General features: G+C 38.1%; 2 protein-coding genes across 5 annotated transcripts in view; one reads left to right on the top strand and one right to left on the bottom strand.

Moving 5' to 3' along the window:
• The window catches only part of COL4A5 (collagen type IV alpha 5 chain), a 250,423-nt gene extending 232,975 nt beyond the window's left edge, over window positions 1–17,448 (bottom strand). For both annotated transcript variants that reach the window (XM_045995411.1, XM_045995412.1), the window contains exon 1: window positions 17,061–17,448. In XM_045995411.1, coding sequence (XP_045851367.1) covers window positions 17,061–17,141 — 81 coding nt within the window. In that variant the 5' untranslated portion in view covers window positions 17,142–17,448. The remainder of the gene's footprint in view (window positions 1–17,060) is intronic.
• Window positions 17,449–18,910: 1,462 nt separating this feature from the next.
• Window positions 18,911–22,199, top strand: part of COL4A6 (collagen type IV alpha 6 chain) — a 282,697-nt gene continuing 279,408 nt past the window's right edge. For 2 of the 3 annotated variants that reach the window (XM_045996297.1, XM_045996295.1), the window contains exons 1-2: window positions 18,911–19,127; window positions 19,328–19,379. In XM_045996297.1, coding sequence (XP_045852253.1) covers window positions 19,117–19,127; window positions 19,328–19,379 — 63 coding nt within the window. In that variant the 5' untranslated portion in view covers window positions 18,911–19,116. The remainder of the gene's footprint in view (window positions 19,128–19,327; window positions 19,380–22,199) is intronic. The other variant, XM_045996296.1, reaches the window with a different exon arrangement.

Genomic DNA, 22,199 nt, shown 5'->3' with positions numbered 1-22,199 from the left:
ATAGCACTAGAAGTCCTAGCTCCAGCAATCAGAAAACAGAAAGAAATAAAAGGCATTCAAATTGGCAAAGAAGAAGTCAAACCCCCACTCTTTGCAGATGACATGGTATTTTTATGTGGAAAACCCAAGAGACTCCACCCCAAAATTGCCAGAACTCCTACAGGAGTTCAGCAACATGGCAAGATATAAAATCAATGCACAGAAATCAACTTCACTTCTATACACTAACAATGAGACAGAAGAAAGAAATTAAGGAATCAATCCCATTTACAATTGCACCCAAAACCTTAAGATACTTAGGAATAAACCTAACCAAAGAGGTAAAGGATCTGTACTCTAAAAACTACAGAACACTTATGAAAGTAATTGAGGAAAACATAACAAAATGGAAACACATTCCAAGCTCATGGATTGGAAGAATAAATATGGCTAAAAAGCCTAAGCTACCCAGCACAATCTATACACTCAATGCAATCCCTATCAAATACCATTGACATTTTTCACAGAGCTGAAACAAATAATCTTAAAATTTGTATGGAACCAGAAAAGACACAAAATAGCCAGAGGAATGCTGGAAAAGAAAACCAAAGCTAGTGGCATCACAATAGTGGACTTCAAGCTCTATTACAAAGGTGTAATCATCAAGACAGTATGGTACTGGCACACACACACACACACACACACACACACACACAAAGACACATAGATCAATGGAACAGAAGAGAGAACCCAGAAATGGACCCTCAATACTATGGTCAACTAATCTTCGACAAAGCAGGAAAGAGCATCCAATGGAAAAAGGACAGTCTCTTCAATAAACTGTGGGAAATAAATTGCTGGGAGAATTGGATAGCCACATGTAGAAGAATGAAACTAGACCATTATCTTACACCATACACAAAGACAAACCTAAAATGGATGAAAGACCTAAATGTGAGACAGGAATATGTCCAAATCCTAGAGGAGAACACAGGCAGCAACCTCTTCAACCTCAGCCATGGCAACTTCTTGCTAGATACGTCTCCAAAGGCAAAGGAAGCAAAAGCAAAAATGAACTGTTGGAACTTCTTCAAATAAAAAGCTTCTGCATCAAAAAGGAACTAGTCAACAAAACTAAAAGGCAACCTACAGAATGGGAGAAGACATTTGCAAATGACCTACCAGATAAAGGGCTAGTATCCAAGATTTATAAAGAATTTATCAAACTCAACACCCAAAATATAAATGATCCAGTCTAGAAGGGGACAGAAGATATGAACAGACATTTCTCCAAAGAAGACATACAAATAGCCAACAGACATGTGAAAAAATGATCCACATCACTCAGCATCAGAGAAATACAAATCAAGACCACCATGAGATACCACCTCACAACAGTCAGAACAGCTAAAATTAACAAGACAGGACACAACAAATGTTGGTGCAGATGTGGAGAAAGGGGAACCTTCAGACACTGTTGGGAATGCAAGCTTGTACAGTCACTCTGGAAAACAGTATGGAGATCCCTCAAAAACTTAAAAATAGAGCTACCCTATTACCCAACAATTGCACTACTAGGTATTTACCCCAAAGATGAATGTAGTGATCCAAAGGGGCACCTGCACCCCAATGATTATAGCAGCTATGTCCACAACAGCCAAACTGTGGGAAGAGCCAAGATGTCCATCAACAGATGAATGGATAAAGCTGTGCTATATATACACAATGGAATATTACTCAGCCATCAGAAAGGATGAATACTTATCATTAATATTGGCATGGATGGAACCGGAGGGTATTCTGCCGAGTGAAATAAGCAGAGGAAGACAATTATCCTATGGTTTCAGTCATATTGGAATTTAAGAAACAGGGCAGAGGATCATAGGAGAAGGGAGAGAAAACTGAATGAGAGGTCATCAGGGAGGGAGACACACCATGAGAGACTCTTAACTATAGGAAACAAACTGAGGGTTGCAGAAGGGGAGGTGATTAGGGAGGTAGGGTAGCTGGGTGATGGGCATTAAGGAAGGCATGGGATGTGATGAGCACTGGATGTTCTATGCAACGCAACTGATGAAATATTGAATACTACATCTGAAATTAATCATGTACTATATACTGGCTAATTGAATCTAAATAATTTTTTTTAATGAGCACTGGGTGTTACACGGAAGCAAGGAGTCTCTAAATTCTAGTCCTGAAACGAATATTATACTATTTGCTATCTAACTGGAATTAAACTAAAAACTTGAAATAAAAAAGGAAACTAAAAAAATAGTAATAAAAATTTAATATTAAAGATCAAAAAATTAAAATATATAAAACTAATAGGGGGGGCGCCTGGGTGGCTCAGTGGGTTAAGGCCTCTGCCTTCAGCTCAGGTCATGATCCCGGGGTGCTGGGATCGAGCCCCACATCGGGCTCTCTGCTTAGCTGGGAGCCTGCTTCCTCCTCTCTCTCCGCCTGCCTCTCTGCCTACTTGTAATCTCTGTCTGTCAAATAAATAAATCTTAAAAAAAAAAAAAAAAAAACTAATAGGGAATAAGTAGCCAAGACAATTGTCATGACAATCATGAAAGAACAAATTCAAAAGAGTCACACTACAAAACGTAAAGAGTTATTATAAGGGCGCCTGAGTGGCTCAGTAGGTTAAGCCTCTGTCTTCAACTCAGTTCATGATTTCAGGGTCCTGGGATCAAGCCCCACATCAGGCGCTCTGCTCAGCGGGGAGCCTGCTTCCCCCAGGCCCTCTCTGCCTGCCTCTCTGCCTACTTGTGATCTCTGTCAAAAAAATAAGTAAAATCTTGAAAAAAAAATAAAAATTAAGAGTTATTATAATGTCAAAATAATTAAGATAGTAAGCATATTGGCATAAGGATATACAAAAAGATCAACAGAACAGACTAGTGAGTTCCATCCAAGACCTGTATGTACACATTCATTTTCAATAAAGCCATCAAAGTAAATCAATTAAAAAAGGAGCTTTTTTTTCAATACATGGTACTGAAATAACTGGTTATCCAAATAGAAAAAATAATGGGCTTAAGGACAAAATCTGAAACTATAAAGATTCTAGAAGAAAACATAAAATATTATTGCAACCTTGGAGTTTAAGATCTCTTAGAGAAGACACAAAAGACAAGGAAAGGGAAGGGGCATGAGGGAGTTTGGGGTAGTAAAAAAGTTCTATATCCTGACTTGCTTATTGGTTACTGTGTATACAATTATTAAAAAAAAAAATTAAAAAAAACAATTGAGCTGTTCACCTAAGATCACCTAAGATCAGTGCATATCCCTTTTTGTAAATTATACTTCAATAAAATTATACTTCAATAAAATTATACTTCAATAAAATAACTGTTAAAATGAAAACATTAAAATGTTCATTGCAGCTTTACCTGTAAAAGCCACAAACTGGAAACAACCCAATGTCCATTAACAGGTAAACAGAAAAATAAAGTGGCATATCCATAGGACAGAATACTACATAGCAAGAAAATAATGACCTGTGGATACATACCACAACATGAATGACTCTCAAATGCTGACAGAAAGAAGAACAAGAAAGTGTACCTATTACATGATTCCATTTACATAAACTCTAGAAAATGAGACAAATGTAAGAAAGATCAGTGGTTGGGGCTCCTGGGAGGCTCAGTGGGTTAAGCCTCTGCCTTCAGCTCAGGTCATGATCTTGGGGCCCTGAGATGGAGCCCTGCATCTGGCTCTCTGCTCAGCAGGGAGCCTGCTTCCTACTCTTTACCTGCCTCTCTGCCTACTTGTGATCTCTCTCACTGTCAAATTAAAAAAAAAAAAGATCAGTGGTTACTTGGGGGTGAGGAATGAAAGTAGGAAGGGAGGGATCTTTTCTGGTGATCCATGTGTTCATTATTTTTAATGTATCAATGGTTTCACAGGAATTCACATAGGTCACAACTTCTCAAATTGTATACTTTAAGTAAATGCATTTTACTGTATGTCAATTAAACCTCAATGTTGCTTAAAAATGATAGAGAACCAGATTTGAGCTCAGTAAGAAAGAATTTTCCTTCTAACAACCAGAACAATAGAATTTTAGAATTAAAAGACACTTCCTGGGTATTGCTGACAAGGTAGCATACACTCCCTATTTGAGCACTTTCAAGAATGGGGCATTTCCATTATTAAATATCTTAATTGTTAGAAAATTATTGATGCCAAATGTTCCTGTAACTCATTCCATTGATTCTAGGTCTTGTCTCTGGTGCTATCTAAATCTACTTTCCCCCAAGTTCAAAATTCATTCAATGATTAGCTACTGAGAACCAACTGTATGCAAGGAACCAGTCTATATACTATGGTGAATAAAAAAATATATGACAAGGATCCTGATGTCATGGTTTCCCAATTTAGTATCTAAAAATAACTAACTTTAGCTTATTGTCTTTTTTCATCATTGTCTCCTCTGCTGTGGTTTATACTGTGAGAATGTTTCCGACTTGGCAATTGAACTGAAGATGGTAGGAAAGATACACAAGTACAATCTAGTATCACCATTTTTATTTAGTAGTTTAATTGTGTCTACCAGGATGAATAAAATTACAAAATCATATTAACAGCTTACCAATCACTAAACCAAAGTGGTATACTGGAAAGACAACTAGAATAAGATTCCTGTTCTGCTTCTGCATAACAGCTGAGTCCTTCATTAATCATTTCACTTTCCTATAAAATGATGGAGTTGGTCTCTGTAGAGTAGTGGTTTTCAAACTTTTTGGTCTCAAGACCCTTTTACTCCCATAAAAATCATTGAGGATTCCAACAGCTTTTGCTTAGGTGGGTTATATCTATCAATACATACCATATAAAATAAAACTAAGTAATATTTAAAATAATCATTCATTCATTTAAAAGTGACAATACTGTGCACTGTATGTTAACTAAGAAAAATTCAAATAAAGAAATCTTAAGTGGGGCGCCTGGGTGGCTCAGTGGGTTGAGCCGCTGCCTTCGGCTCGGGTCATGGTCTCAAGGTCCTGGGATCGAGTCCCGCATCGGGCTCTCTGCTCGGCGGCAAGCCTGCTTTCCTCTCTCTCTCTGCCTGCCTCTCTGTCTACTTGTGCTCTCTCTCTGTCAAATAAATAAATAAAATCTTTAAAAAAAAAAAAAAAAAAGAAATCTTAAGTGACAATAATGAACCCATTACATGTTAACATATGTTATGCATTTTTATGAAAACTAATTACATTTTTCAAAAGTACAAAAAAGTGTGAAGAGGAATTGTCTGGATTGTTTTATTTTATTTTATTTTTTGGGAAATCTCTTTAATGTCTGTCTTGAGAGAAGACAGCTTCCTCATATCCACTTCTGCATTCACTCTGTCACAATATGTTGTTTTGGTTTAAATAGTTGGATCTTCCTATCTGCTTTTGCATTCATTCTGCTGCAATATGTTGTTTTGGTTGAAATATATGAAGATAATCTGGCTTCATAAAGTTATATATTTGGAAAATTGAGTACTTTACTAGCCTTTTATGGTAATTGTGGATATTTTCTGATACTATCCCAAAGCTCTATAAGTGGTAGACTCCAAGGTTAGTTGCAACACAGAATCTGAAACCTCATCAATTAACTATTCATACTCAATTACATTAAAACTCATTGATCTATCTTGCCTTGCCTCTGAATGGATCTTTTGCCCATGCATATTGTAACATCATGCATTAGTCATTTGGAAAATATTAGTTCAGTGAGATTTGCACAACTTCCAAATGTTAACACATTTCATTATACAATATCAAAAAATCATATACATTAATATAACAATCTCATTAGAAAAGACTAAGATCTGGGAAGCTGTAATGCCCATAGTGGTAGATTCAAATTCTAGTTCTAATTCTTACTTGAAAAGTTCAAACTTGTTTATTGGCAACAAATACTGCCAGTAGTTTTCCTTTAAATAATAGAGTCACTTTGCTCATTTTCAAGAAAATGCTTGCCAAATACCCAAGTCTGAATAACTATAGTTTGTCTCCTTTGTTCTTTCAATACAAATGTGTTCCATTCAAAGATCAGCTAGTTCGACCTACAACTCCATCAACTGCCCACGTGCTTTTCCTGAAAACAAAGACCTTACTTCAATATACAGAAGTGTTTTGCGTATACTTCCCATTTTGTCATACAGAATATTAAAAAGATGTGGACTCAAGGGACAAGAACTAATAAAATACTAAACCAAGACCATTCTTGAGCAAAATTGGCTTTTTATCCCCTAAGTATATGAAGAATACGACTAGGACAATTTGGTACACTGCACTAGAAGATTTACCCACCATCAGTGCAAATCCCAACAAGTGAAAAGGGCAAAATGTCTTCATACTCTTATTAAAATAGTCCTCATGTTCCTCCTGATAGGATCTTAAGAATCTCAGAGGTCCAGAGACCACACTTCGAAAACCACTGACTTAAAATATCTTTAATGTCCCTCTAGATCTAAAATGTCCATAATTATGTAAATACTCAATATCTTTCATTTGTACAACTCTACCAAACATTAGTTTCCTTATTAATACATCTTACATTTAACAAATACATGAATTTCTTAAAAATCTGTAATTCAACTAATCCTGGGGACAAGCTCATGAGATCATGAAACAGGAACTATTTCTTCCTTCCTAAAAGAACCTTGCTTTTATACAGATTTTCTCACCCTCCAACCTTTCCAGGAACCAACATGCTTTGGAAACAAGAGGTGCTGAATCACTGGTCTAGCTACTTCTACGGTCCTATTTCACTTGCCAATGTACTTGTATAAATATATACATACAACACAATTCTAACCAATGAGATATAAGGGCTGTTTTCAGGGTGGAGGTATGGGACATCTGAAAAAGTTTTCATTGCTGATGAAAGAGGACACAAATGAATAAACAGTTCATACTCTTCTTTTACTAGTCAATGTGGTGTCTGCATGTGATCTCTGGAACTGCAGCAGCCATCCATCCCACTAGTATGAAGGGCACTAATCTAAGAGTAAGCTGCTAGAGTATGACAGAACAGAAAGTAGAAGGAACCTAGGTCATTATTTGGCTGGACTGATTGACCTTGGAGATACTCTACTTCAAAACTTCCTGTTAAGTGAGCTAAAATTTTCCTTTATTGTCAAGAGAGCTGAATTAGTGTTTTCTACCACCTGTAACAGAAAAAAGAACTTATCTGATATAAAAGGCACTATCACTATTATGCCTATCTTTCATATAGGAAATATTTTACTCCATCAAATAGATTGTGAGATTATGGACAGAGAAGGATCTCTCCTCCATTTGCAAAGTCCTAGAGAGGCCAAAATGCAGAATACACTAAACAGTGTTTCCCTAGTGTCCCACTCTTGGTATCATTTTCCTCCTCAAGTTCCAAGATCTCCTTCAGTATTCCATTAGTGTCATATATACCATAAGAAAATTTGGAAGCAATTCAGCCAGTTCTCATAACATATAGGAGGAATGTTATTTGAATTAAAAGATGATGGAAATGCCAATAGAATTTCTTACAGTCTTATTGTAGTGCTCACTGTCATAAAACCAATTCCATTAACCTGAGTAGCACTTGCTCATAAGCAGTGCTTATGAGTCTCCAAGTTAATAAGTAAATGTAATGCTTACATTGGATTCAGTAAAATTAAAAAAAAAATTAAAAATTGAATTTTGCAAAAGCCTGTCTCATTGTAACATTTGCCTTTGGTTGTCCTCGGTTAGCAAATAGCAAGGGATTTAAGGTTCTCATTTCATCAGGGTAGCAAGTACCATCACAGACTACACTTTTGGTTAAAGGCCAGCAGAAGCTGCTAAAGGAACAAAGGGCAATTGGACCTTGATAGATTATGAAGGTAAATAAACTCAAGCATTGATGCATAAAATGAGAATCTGGTTTGTTAAAATTAAAGAAGCCTATGTATCAGAGATCACACTAAAGATGCCTCTCCAAAAAACCTCAACAATTACTGCTATTAAAAACAAATCTTTGTAATGAAGATTTAGTTAAGTGGCTGGGTGGTTCATTTATAATGTTAATTAGAGAGAATATATTTTCAAAAATTACTTCTGTTTCATGGTTGCTATTGTCAGAAGGGGATGAGATAATGGAATCATTACATTTTAAAAAGAAAATCATTAGAGGATAGGACCAAATCAACCAACCAACTGGCAATCAATTGGGCATCAATTCCATAGCCACTGTATTAGATAGAAAAAAAAATTATTAAGGTTTTCTCATAGGCACTCTTATATACTACTGATAGGAGTATAATTGGTAAAACCATTCTGCAAAGTAATTTGGCAAGAGAAGATCTTTATCATTCAGAAGCTTAAAGTTCAGCTATTCAAATGCCACCTGGAAAAGCCATAATATGTAACAGTTTGTGATTTTACAGAGGAATACATTTGAACTGCACAAGCTACAAGGCTGGCATAAAGGCAATACAGTCTCTTAGCTAGTGAAGAAACACAAGAAGGTAAAGTGGGAGTGGTACAAAATGGATGGGGGACCTCCAATTCCACGTATACGTAAGAGTTTGTTTCTTAAAAGAGGAGATGGGGGGAATAGCATCACCCTAAAGTGAGAAAAATATATTAGCAATTAATTGGGGGAAGGTCGTGGAGTAACACTAAGGGAAAGATGAAAGCAAGGGACAGCACTAGACAAAGACAGAGCCATTTAACTGTAAGCATCATAGGCAGCTATGGGGTAGGTAACTGGGGATGAGGGTGAGAAGGGAGAGCAGAGGGGCTCCCATTTCAGATGCATTCCACAACTCTCCTAAGGAAGGGGGAATGTCAGTGGATTTGAGGTATATTATATCCTTGCTATTACTAGGAGGAGGTTGGTGGTGGAAGGGGTGGTATTCCTGGAGGGCAGGCTCCGCCTTCTGTCCAGGGGAGAAATGCAGAAGAACACATGATTTACAGAATTAAAATTAAAATTAGGCCCTTGAGGATGGATGGCCTAGGCAATTACAGTAAAGAGTTATTAAAGGATGGACCAGTCGTGAGTGTATCTTTAAAATCAAGTCAAGGGACGCCTGGGTGACTCAGTCCTTGGGTGTCTGCCTTCTGCTCAAGTCATATCCCAGGGTCCTGGGATCCAGTTCCACATCAGGTTCCCTGCTTGGCAGGAAGCCTGCTTCTTCCTCTCCCACTCCCCCTGCTTGTATTCCCTCTCTCCTGTGACTCTGTCAAATAAATAAATAAAATCTTTTTTAAAAAAGTAAAAAAATAAAATAAAATAAAGTCAAGTGACCAGTCACAGGAAGGGGTTATGGACAGGGCAGTGGGAATTATTCAACTTTTCAACATGACTTTATTTTTCTGTATTATCTATCATGTATGAAAATACAGACTGAGGAAAATCTCATGAACAGGTTTTAGAAGCAGACCATTCTGATTCAAATCTTGGCCCAATTATTTACTAACTGCATGACTTCAGTCAAGTTATTTAACTACCTTGTAGGCCTCAGATTCCTTATACATAAAAATGGGAATAATATTATCTACCTAACAGGTATAACATAGTAACCACTAAAAAAAAGTTAACTATCAAAATTTATCTGTTGATATCACCTTTCTAAATGTCAGGGTCTACTGCATGTACTAAAGACTCTGAAAATACTAACGGTTTTTAAACCACTAATTCCCCATAATGGAAGCAGTACTAATAAAAGAATACAAAATATGGAATAAGAATTATTCATGGCAGTTTTTCTTACAATGGCTTTCAAAACTTGAAATTTTAAAATATATTCTATAGGGGCACCTGGCTAGCTCAGTCAGTACAGCATGTGATTCTTGATCTTGGGGTTGTGAGTTCAAGCCCCATACTGGGCACAGAGATTACTTTAAAAAAATCCTTTAAAAATATTCTATAAAATGAATAAGAGAAGGAAAACTAAAATAAGATAAAGAAAGAGGGGGAGGTAAACCATAGAGACTCTTAAATATAGGGAACAAACTGAGGGGATGTAGTAGAGAGATGGGGTAATTGGGTGATGGGTTTAGGAAGGTCACTTGATCTAATGAGCAGTGGGTGTTATATGTAACTGATGAATCACTAAATTCTACCCCTGAAACTAATACTACACTACATATGAACTAATGTGAATTTAAACAATTTTTAAAAAACAAAAAAGTGAATAGGTAATTTAATTGTGGTGTATATAAATTATATACAGTCATTTAAAACTAGTATGTTTGTTTTTTTTTTTTTTTTTACCTTTCCAACTTTTTTTTTTTTTTTTTTTTATTTATTTTTTTTCAGCGTAACAGTATTCATTCTTTTTGCACAACACCCAGTGCTCCATGCAAAACGTGCCCTCCCCATCACCCACCACCTGTTCCCCCAACCTCCCACCCCTGACCCTTCAAAACCCTCAGGTTGTTTTTCAGAGTCCATAGTCTCTTATGGTTCGCCTCCCCTGAGATCATGACCTGAGCCGAAGGCAGCGGCTTAACCCACTGAGCCACCCAGGCGCCCCTACAGTTGTATATCTTAATGCTTGTTAAGCATTAAGCATTTTCCCATGTTATTAAAATTTTTTGTTTAAGATACTAGTTTTAGGGGCACCTGGTTGGTACAGCTGGTTAAGTGTTCAACTTGAAATTCTCCCTCCTCCCTCTGCCCCTACTGCTCATGTTCTCTCTCAAATAAATAAATAAATCTGTTTTTTTAAGATTTATTTATTTATTTGAGAGAGAACATGAGCAGTAGGGGCAGAGGGAGGAGGGAGAATTTCAAGTTGAACACTTAACCAGCTGTACCAACCAGGTGCCCCTAAAACTAGTATCTTAAACAAAAAATTTTAATAACATGGGAAAATGCTTAATGCTTAACAAGCATTAAGATATACAACTGTAGGGGCGCCTGGGTGGCTCAGTGGGTTAAGCCGCTGCCTTCGGCTCAGGTCATGATCTCAGGGTCCTGGGATCGATGAGTCCCGCATCGGGCTCTCTGCTCAGCAGGGAACCTGCTTCCCTCTCTCTCTCTCTGCCTGCCTCTCTGTCTACTTGTGATCTCTCTCTGTCAAATAAATAAAATCTTTAAAAAAATATATACAACTGTATATGAAGTAATCCCAACTTTTTAAAAATTTTAACCAATTTACTTTTTTTAAAAAAGATTAGATACATAAAGAGGAAAATCATTAACAACAATTAAAGTTATTTCTATGTTGTTGATAGAACCGTGGAGATGTTTTTATTTTCCTTTTTATAATTTTCTGCATTTTCAAGTTTCCAATACTGAGCATGTATTACTTTTGCTATGAGACAAAACCAACATGTAAATTAGACAAAACCAACATGTAAACCAACTACATATAGAACAAATATATAGTTCTTGCCTATAATCTAATAGGAAGACCAGATAAAATCTCATGAAACAAAATGCCCCAGAAGACCAAATACATTTAGATACTAGATAGGAAGAGGATAAATATTACAAAATTTTCAAAGAAGAGCAAAATCAACCATTGATATGTAATAGTAAGGCAAAGTTTCACAGAAAGACTATTCTCACTAGCATGTAAACTCCATGGAGGCAAGAAACTTGTCTATTTTATTTAATTTTATCCACAGTGTCTAACACAAAATGATTTTTTGAACAGTACACATCCAAGAGGGTAGAAATAAAACAACATGTACAATTCTTAAGTACTTATAAGTAGCTGAACAAATATATGCTGGATGAATATAAACATCACGCTGAAACTGAGCAAAGATTTGGATCCATAGGTTTCCAATCAAAATGGAGAGGCAAGGGGCAGGTGGCTCAGTCAGTTAAGTACCTGCCTTTGTCTCAGGTCCTGGTCTCAGCGTCCGGGATGGAGCTCACATCATGCTCTCTGCTCAACAGAGGGCCTGTTTCTCCCTCTCCCTAATGCCTACTTATGCTCTCTCTATCCAATAAATAAGTAAAACCTTTTTTAAAAATGGAGAGGCAAAATATGTATGTAGTGCTCAAGGTATTATATGAAAGCTCACCTAGACTAGAATGGAGACTGTGTACTGTAAAACGTAAAGAAAAACAAGGTTGGATGGAAGAAAAGATCACTACAGACTTTGAAAATCAGGCAGAAAATTTGAGAGTTAATGCATTAAGAAATGACAAGTCAATAACTTGTAATGACAGCAATGAAATCTTAAATTTATTCACGATTTGCCAAGTACTTTTCTAAATGCTTTACATAACTCTTCTCATTTTATCCTCAAAACAACCTGTGACATAGGTACCACCCATCCCCTTTTGCCAATAAGGTAATTAAAGCTTAGAGGTTACCACTTGGTTGAAGGTAACACATCTACCAGTCAGATTCCAGGTCTGACTCCAGAGGCCAAGTTTTTAAAGATTCTGCATAAGACCTCTCCAAAGCCCACAAATCATGTCTGAGGGGGGACACCAGAAAGCAGTGAGATTCTACAACATCACAGAAATATTTTTATTTTGTGGTCTTGGATTGGAAATCAGTGATATCAGTACAAATACATGGTTTTTAATACAAATATACACAAAGAGAGATTGAAAAAAGATAGATAAATATGCAGATGTACATCTGTGTATATATACATCTATTCCTTAGTTTTGTCTGCCGAGAAGGCATAGAACCAACGACACTTCAATAGTCATGAGCACACCAGGCAACCAGACCTTGACTTCTAAATACCATTATCCAAAAGTAAATAAATAAATAAATAAATACCATTATCCAATAAAAAGCATCAGGGCTCCCTAGAAAGCATCAGGGCTCCCTAGAAAAATGGCTGATTCCAGGGTTGGGGCAGTGAAAGTAGAAAAAATGAGGTTGGAACATCTTATAGTACCAGAATGTAAGGGAATGCTCAAAAACGGCAGGGACACACTAAAAGGACACAGAAGCCAAGTGGAAGAAGCTCCCATTGGCCAAATCAGGGGTAATTTCAGCAAAAATAAAAGTAAAAATAGCAGGGGCGCCTGGGTGGCTCAGTGGGTTAGGCCGCTGCCTTCAGCTCAGGTCATGATCTCAGGGTCCTGGAATCGAGTCCCGCATCGGGCTCTCTGCTCAGCGGAGAGCCTGCTTCCCTTCCTCTCTCTCTGCCTGCCTCTCTTGTGATTTCTCTCTGTCAAATAAATAAAATCTTAAAAAAAAAAAGTAAAAATAGCAAAACTCATTATAACTCATAGAATAAAACAAATATCCATAACTCCATACTGCTATAAGTAACTGAAAGGATAATAAGTAAATAACAGAGGTGAAGTTCTTTGCTATATTAGATTTCAATTATTAAGTACAGAAAATGTTAAAAACTGAAAACCACTATTTGGCAAATATCACAGTAATAATTATTCAGGCCAGAATCCTCAATAGATGCTATTTTTAAGCAGGCAAAAATACGATGAAAAACAGGATATTTACATTGTTTCACAATATCGCCTCACACATCTTTATGAGATCAGCTCGCTTTGTAATTACAAAAGGAAAAAAAAGTGACTTTATGGCATATAAACCTGGTAGACACAACATGAGTCAATTATCAAGGTTAACACAAGGTCAAGAGTCTAGTGTTGAATATACAGACATTAAAAGCAAAATAAAAACACAGAAAAAATGTACACACTCTTACACAAAGGACAAACTCATTTATAAATATATACACAAAACTAAAATTATCTAGATAGTTGAGTAAATAGAATTTGATACAATGGTTAGGTAAATTGGTAAAAACAACAGAAGTGAACTGGGCAATTTAAGCAGAGAGCCACCATATAAACATACCCTGTTTAATCATAATAGACATGCTACTGAAAAGTTTAGCATATTTAAAATTATTATGGAAACTGACAAATTAAAAGAAAAATAAAGACTTTCTTTAAAATAATCATCCACCACAAATAATAGTTGTTTTATAAATCTAACTTTTTATATGTGATAATACAAAATCACACTTTCAACAAGAATTGCTTCTAGATCGCTTTTAAATTATATCTCTATATGTAGACATATGTACAAAGATCAAACTGTTATGATCTCTTATTGTAAGTCCAAAGCTGATTCCATTATAAGATGCTACTTCTCCTAACATCAGCAGGAAGAGATATAATCCCCATTATCATTTCCATTTCATGTCCTGTGTTTCCCCCACCAAAAAAAAAAAAAAAGTAGCAGAGATCCAAACACTCAAAATAGCAAGTAAGTCTCTATAAACCACATACAAAGGAGGTACTATAGTACAGTCATCGAGGGTAAAGAATTTGGAGTCAAACTGTCGCAATTTCCAGCCCCACAACTCAGTATCTATGTGATTCTTTGGAAGTTACCTAACCTATGATCTGTAGCTTCCTGATCTCTAAAGCAGGGACAACAATCATATGTCTCTCCTAGGTCTGTTGCGAAGACTAAATATGATAATGTACATTGCCATATTAGCACTATGCTTGGCCCGTAGTAAACACTCAAATATTTAAGTTATGATCACAGTGTCAACAATTCTTCCCACAGAGCAGTTAATTCATAGTATACTTCAAAGGAAAAACTGTTCCAGGTCACAAACGACACCACTACCCTCAGTATGTCGTTGCCACTGGTCACAAGAGAGACAGCATATTTAAATTAGAGAAACTTATCCACTCCACTGCCCAAAAACACTAACATTTGTATAGCAGGGGGGTAGTACAATCTTACACACCATATCCATAAATCTAAGTGCATATCCTACTGATAGTAAGTATGGGTATGATCACCTTTACATAAAATATGTTATTTCCACCACTAGAAATGACCTTTGCAACATAAACCTGCCTTTTTCTCATACTGTTAACCTTTTCAGCATTAAGGTTACTCTTTTCCACCTAATAAACACTCTGCCTAAAAAAAATCTTCCACGTATTTATGATATCCCCATTTGGCATGACTTCAGAGATATATGATTTAAGTATGAAAAGTTAAAGCAGTTCTTGTATCAGTGTTCTTCCTGATATAGAAGTCCCAATACCAGACTACTTCAGTCAACAATCAGTCAACCCCACTACCATCCATTTTACTCTGGAGAAGGTCACCAACATCCCCAGCACTAATATGGATAGAAGACACCATTCATATCTTTGAGATGATTAAAACATTTCACCTACCTAGAATATTGATGTGTGGAGTAGAAAAAACAAACTCATGGCTTTATTAGAGGCACAATGTCCTAATGATAGAGAAATAGGATATAAAATGTTCTTTTAAAACTATATAGAAAGAAAAAGGAAAAAAACTGCGTATCTTCTGTAACTACTTCATGAACAATCATTGAGAGTCCAAGAAAACAAGCTTCCTCCCAAGTTTTGTCAACCATAAAAAGAAATCTCACTTTTAATATAAATTGTTTTAGTACAAATTGATGTATTGTTATACATACCTGTATGACTAATATCAGGTGCGCATTTACTAATAGCAACATCAAAGTAAAAAATTGAAATATTTAACCAAACACCACAAAACCTTTGCCCCTGGGCCAAATGCCATAAGCGCCAAGAGATGTTTTTAAAAGTAACTACTATCAACAACACAACTGTTTTATCCAGGGGTCTATAAATACTAGTAAGTGGCAAAGCCTTACCCCATTAAGATGCTCTGCATCAAAAAGGCAATTTTAAGTCATCTCTAATTTTTCAGAGGAAAAATTACAAGTGTGGTTAGTCATGGTTTTTCAGAAGACTCGCTATCATAATTACATTGTACTTAGAGTAATGTGAAAGTTAGTTTTCATACCTTGAGTACACATTTTCTGGAGGATAAAAGGACAATGTAATCTGAGGTATGCAGAGTGTATAGAGAAACCAGACAGCTAACTTAAACGTGGACCCAGATAAGCCATAACACAGCAGCTGCATATATCACGAATTGATGTCACTCAACCACGGAAGGCCTAAGCCATGATCTCACATTAAAGTGTTTTTAAAACCACCCATTAAGATCACTCGAATGTAATTTTTAAATAATTTGTCGCATACTTAATTCTTTCAAGGTTAAGCGAATTGAAGGATGATGGGCTTCAGGCTGGAGAACATTTCCTTTAACAAAGCCATTCATTCCTTTACATCTGCCTCATCCCCAGAAAGACAGTGGTTGGGACTACCCAGAGATCCTTCTAGGAGATATACTGGGGTTTTAATTCTACATTCCTAAAACTGAGTGGAACCTTCTGCTCTGTCATTGCACAGGTGCATCCTCCTCTGTCCTTTAAACCAGAATACTCACTCTCCTTTGAAAAAAGAATTATTTTCCTTTAAATAGGTGACGGGCATATTTTCGATTTGTTTAGGTTCCTCAGTAAGACTTTTTTTTTTTAAAGTAAACAAGCAAAAACCCAGAACTTAAAAACAAACAAAAATAAAACACAACTCAGAGAAGACCCGAAGCCTGAAGCCATCCATCTTTACCTCCTTCTTCAGTGTGTTACCTGAGCGCTTGCCGTAAGGACGTCAAAAGGGGGACAAGGTCTCTACAAGGGCTTTAGTGGCCAGAGGTGAGGGCAAGTTCATGTGGCCTAAGGAAGGGGCAAAAGGGAAGCACTTCCTGGGCGCGCTCAGCACTTTGATGGAAGCTGGATATAGAAAAGGCAAAATATTCAACTACAGACCAGGTTTAAAAGAGTGCGTGGGCTGGGTGCAACTAGTGTAAAGGTTAGCGGGCAGGCAAAGGAAACAATCCGAGGACGGAGGGTGCGAAGGAAAAGTTTCAAAGACCCTCCAGAGCCTAGTGAGCTATTAACGTGCATCCCCCACCCCGGGTTGGCTCTGCACACACACACACACACACACACACACACCTCCCCCACCACCACCACCGAGAGCAGCTAGCTGTAGGGAAGCCAGCAGCCCTATTTTTAAACATAAACCTCTCCCCTGGGCTGGAGAAGGCTTGAGTTACCAACGTTGTAAATAATGTTTCTTCCTAAGCAAGTGAGGGCAGACTGGAATGCCCTTAGCCAAGGCCGAGGAGGAAGGAAGGTAAAGGGACAAAAAGTAATTTCTGCCCGAGAGTGAGATGACTGGTGTTGCGGGGAGGGGAGTGGGGGGTAGAAGGAAGGACTTACCGCAGCCTCTGCAGGCTGCCCCCAAAGACTCAGGGCCAGTAAGAACAAGCCGCCAACCCGGCTGACTCCACGCAGTTTCATTCTTCTCCGGCTCCCGCAGTTCCTTCAGCACCCGCACAAAATCCCTGGCTAGCTCTGAACAACTGACATAATCTTGAGTTTATGGGGAGAGAACTAGAGGCGGAGAGGGACAGCGAGGGAGTCCCAAGCGTGCCCCTCAGCTTAGGTGAGGAGGAAGCTTTTTAAGAGTGGAGGGGATGGGGGGGAAAAGAGAGAGAAGCTCTTCTTCCCTCCCCCCTCCCCTCCCCAAAGCCCGTCTCTTGGGAGCACTTTTCCCTTCTGTCTGGACTTGCAAACTTTTTCCTCCTGCAAGTCCCACGGCTCAACTTTCGTCCCAGTCTCCTCCCGCACCGCCCCCTCCCCGCCAGCACTGGGGAATTTGAGGATCACTCCGCCACCGCTTCAGACTGCACCAGCAACCTGCGAGGGAGTGACGCTCAGTTATTTGGGGGAGGGAAACTTCCAGACCAGTTGGCTGAGCGCCATGAGCCCAACCGGGAAGCTTTTCTATTCGTTCACTTGCACCTTCCGTTGGTATTACTCTTCCCTGCCCAGTTCCACTCTCATTGGTGAGAGCCCCAAAGCCAATTACAAATAGACCTGAGCTGGGACTACTTTTTTAGCGGATGGATCTTAGAGGAAACTGAGATTTTTATTGTTAATGGTTAGAAACAAATTTTGGTCGCTGCTCCCTGGTCAGCTGGAGTTGTTTGCCTTCCACCTGCTCGCAGGAAGGTGTCTACGTACGATAAAATATGTGAAAAATATTAGAACTGTGTATATATATATATTTATATAATTAAATATATTCTTACAACCGAAGAATTAGGAAAATGAATCTACTTACATGAAGCTTTTACGCGTGTTTAAACATCTAAGATTGAGGAGCATTCAGTAGGTATTAGTAATTATTATATGGTTGGATGTTATTGTAATACAGTCATATCTTTTTATTATAGCATTGCTAAATGCTATAATTTTTACCTTTTATATTGAATAATATAAAAGGTATAGAAACTCATTGCGATTGTGTTTCCGAAGGATTCAATACAGGAAATTAAATAACTTTCGTGCTGTTTTCTTTAAAACTAACACAAACACCTAATTGGAAACATTGATGTAGAGTTAATGGCAGTAGAATAGATGTTTCCGAAATAAAGTAGACTTGAGCATTGCTTTGGTAATCCTGATCTATAGATTTGTTAAGTAACCAACAGGCCCAGAAAATATTTTGTGTGGACTCCTTGGAGGGTCTTTCGGGGATTTGCTCAAGATTTCTTCAGAACATTTCTGTTATCTCAGACCCTTAGAATTTGCCACTTGAGAGTCTTGCAAGGCTTTGGACCTATTCATGGGGGCCCACTCATCCTTAGGTTCTACTCAGTTTTGGGTAGATTTACAACTCCAGAAACAACCACTACCACCACACCCCAAGAGTTTAGTAGACAATCAGAATGAGTGTTATATGCACTTGGGCGAGTGTGCAATGACACTTTGGGGCGAATCTTTAGGAGTCCTGTGCCCTAAATCTATTTATGTGTAAGAGTTAACAGTGGTTTATGGAAGTGTACGCTGCATAATTGCTTAGATCTTAGTGTATAGGTCTCTATGACCCTGCGCGTGAAGGTATGGAGATGCGTGGGAATGTTATGTGCAGAGGTGTCTGAAAGTGAGAAAGACGCCTGGCTGCCCAAGGTAGGGGGGGATGATTGACAGCAGGCAGCCCCGCCCCTTTCCCCTCCATTCCTTCCTCTTCTGGTGTATGGAACTATCTTTCGAGTGCTGCAAGTTGTAGCGGGCACCGCTGGCTGTTTCCCTTTGGGGCACTTCTTACCTAGAAACTGAGTTTAGTTTCTTCCGAAGTGAGCTACTTCGCCCCCCTACCCGTCCTCCTGATTAAGGAAGCAGCCGCCAAACATCAGCAGAGCCCTGATGAGCCCGGGCTGTGGAGCCGCTTAGCTGTCTCCCGGGACCCAGCTCTGGAGAAGCCGCAAGCATGCACCCTGGGTGAGCTGTTGCTGCCCTGTGCTCCCCTCCCTCTTTCCTACTTTGAGCTACTTTGCAGAACTGAGACTATACTTGTACTTATGTCATTGTAGAGGAAGGGGTGGGGGGCAGGCAGCCAAAAGGGGTCGGGGATTATGGCCAGACGTAGGACCCCAGAGCCTTGAGAGCCCATGTTAACTCACACTCCCTCCTGTTTTCAGGTTGTGGCTGCTCCTGGTTACGTTGTGTCTGACCGAGGAACTGGTAGGAGCTGTGAGTCTCTCCCCCCTCCCTTTTCTCTCCTCCTCCTTTGACCCCTTCCCATTCCACCTCTTGTGCTTGTGTAAGGGGCTTACAGAAAGTTGCACTGGGAAACAGTTCACATCACTCTCCTTTCTAGTGGGAGTTAATGGGGTTCTTAGGAATAGCACAGCGTCACGCTTATGCCTTTGGGATTCAGGCATCTTTCCGTCTCAAAACTTCCTAACGGATTGGGAAAATAAAAGTAGAAGACACAAGAGATAGACATTTCTGAGCCTCTTCCCAGAGGATTTTAAGATGACTGACATCTGATGTTTTTCTATGCATCTACCTCCAAGACAGAAGAAATGTAATTTTCCCTGGTCTTCAAGAACATGAATTGGCACACAAATTTGAGAGTGGGAGGAGAGTCCAAGGAGTGGGACTTGAAAGTGCCGTGAAAGTTATGGAAGTTAAGTATTTGCTTGGGATCCTTTGACAGTACCAGATGACAACATCTGGACTCTTTAAGTACCTGAACTGAACTAATAACACTAGATGATGTTCAGTTTCTGATGTTTCCTTTCACTGGTTTTCTGTGTCATCAGAAAGTTTAGAATAGGAAAAAAAATCTGAAAGTTAACATTTCGTAGGCTGCTTAGATATCATCCATCATATCAGCTAGGGACTGCAGGCAAAGGAATTTCTGTACATATCTGGTCAAGAAAAGCTTAATGGATCCAGAAAATAGAACCCCCCCCCAGTGTAATTAATAGGATAATTTACCAAAGGTGGAACGACCTGAATAGTCAGAGATATTGCAGATTTGCTGTCTCACTAGATACTTAAATAGAAATAAAGTTAGCTGCTGAGTTCAAATATGAAGTTGTTTGACTATGAGTAATATTTCACTGCTCTATTTATTAAACTGTTGATAGCCAAAATCACACACTGTATAGATGATAGATATTTACCTTGTGGATTTGACAATTTAAAATAATTGGCCATATTTGTAATACTTGAAATATTTGTAAATACTATATTTATAGAGCCATACTTAATTCAGTGCAATAAAATCAGCTAATATGTTTATGGGGAGAGGGAGGATTACTTTATCCTGGTATGTATATTTAAGAAAATATCAGAATAGGGCGCCTGGGTGGCTGAGTGGTTTGGGCCGCTGCCTTCTGCTCAGGTCATGATCTCAGGGTCCTGGGATCCAGTCCCACGTCGGGCTCTCTGATTGGCAGGGAGCCTGCTTCCCTCTCACTCTCTCTGCCTGCCTCTCTGCCTACTTGTGATCTCTCTCTGTCAAATAAATAAATAAAATCTTTTAAAAAAAAGAAAATATCAGAATAAAGTGAAATGTTTTCTCTTAAGAGAATGATGCCAGAATACTTGACATCTTGTGCCACCCCCCCCCAACTCAGAACATCAGCTCTTCTGTAAGTAAATTCTAGACTTTGTAAACAGGAGTATTGATCTACAATTCTGTGTACTTCTCCATCTGATTCCCCCAGTACACAAGTTTAGTCATATGTTACCTTGAGGCTCAATACTACATTTATTGAAAATGCCAGGTTTTGATTAGTTAACAATTTGTCCGGGAATCTTGCCACTTACAAAAATGTTATGGTTGGGCAGCATACCCTCCAGCTAAACCTTTATTTTTAGATTCTAGCTGGTTGTATTCAGTATACTTTTGGGGAAAAGCATTAACAAATCATTCTAGATAGCTGGAGACTTCCCAAACACTGCATCTTATCTCTTGATATCCGTAAAAGTCACTGGAGGATTATGCTTTAATCCTTAGAAGTATTGAAATGTGTCTCCAAAATCAAGCACTGCTTTGATGTATGGATTTCAGATTCTGTCTCATTTTTTTACAATGTCACCTGCTATGTCAGTGTGAGTGACCCTGGTAAGACTAAAATAAACCTTGAGATACACTGACAATATTTTTTTTTACCTTATTTACATCCAGAGCTACTCCTTCACTGCTGTTTACTTCTGCATCATATCTTTGGCAGTGTAAAGCTATTTTTTTTCATTTGGGGGAAAATGACAAAGAAAAAGAGGAGAGTTGCTGGATAAGTTCTCAAAAGGTGACTTTTCTGAGGGGAGGTTTTTTGTTTGTTTTCCTTCTTTGTAGTAGATTCTCCTGTATGTTGGGTAGTTCTCATCTCCTCTCAATTCCAGTTTATCCTCTGGGTTTATAATGTCTTTCACCTTTCAAATGGCTTTAGCTCTTTGAATTCTCTGTACCTTGACAAATATTAATGAAAACATAACTTTTAAATAGATTGACAAGAAACTAGGTTGTACTTTTCTATAAGAAAGTGTGTTCACTGTGAACATTAAGTTGCCAGTAATAGAATCTTGGTGAGCATTTGAGATAGGGTCCTTTAGGTACTTTTGATTTCTCTTTGTCAGAGTTTATAAAGCAGTGCCATTTAAAGGATAGAAAGCTAACTGTTAAAATCTGGGATTAAAGAATGAGTTTCCATTAAATTTCTTTTAAAAGAGTGATGATCTTCAGTGAGATGAAATACTTGCACAATTTATCTGAATGAGATAGAGCCTAGGATTTCAGAATATCCATAATCATTTTTGGTTATTAAGTACCTGAGGCATAGCACACAAAGATTTATTTAAACATAGTCTCTAACTCTCTAGGATTTTACTTTCTCAGACAATGCTGGTCATTATGTTTCTTAAAAGATAAGATACCTAATGATAAATTATTATTTGCATGTACCTGCATTATGTTAAAGAAAAGACTAGAAAGATTCATATTTCACTATAGGCCAACAGGTCTAGCAGTTAAAGTATGCAACCAAAGTAGTCAAGGTC

Source organism: Meles meles, chromosome X (genome assembly GCF_922984935.1).
Source record: "Meles meles chromosome X, mMelMel3.1 paternal haplotype, whole genome shotgun sequence".
Classification (NCBI taxonomy): Eukaryota; Metazoa; Chordata; class Mammalia; order Carnivora; family Mustelidae; genus Meles; species Meles meles.
The sequence above is the reverse complement of the archived record's forward strand: the minus strand, read 5'-3'. Positions and strand labels throughout refer to the sequence as shown.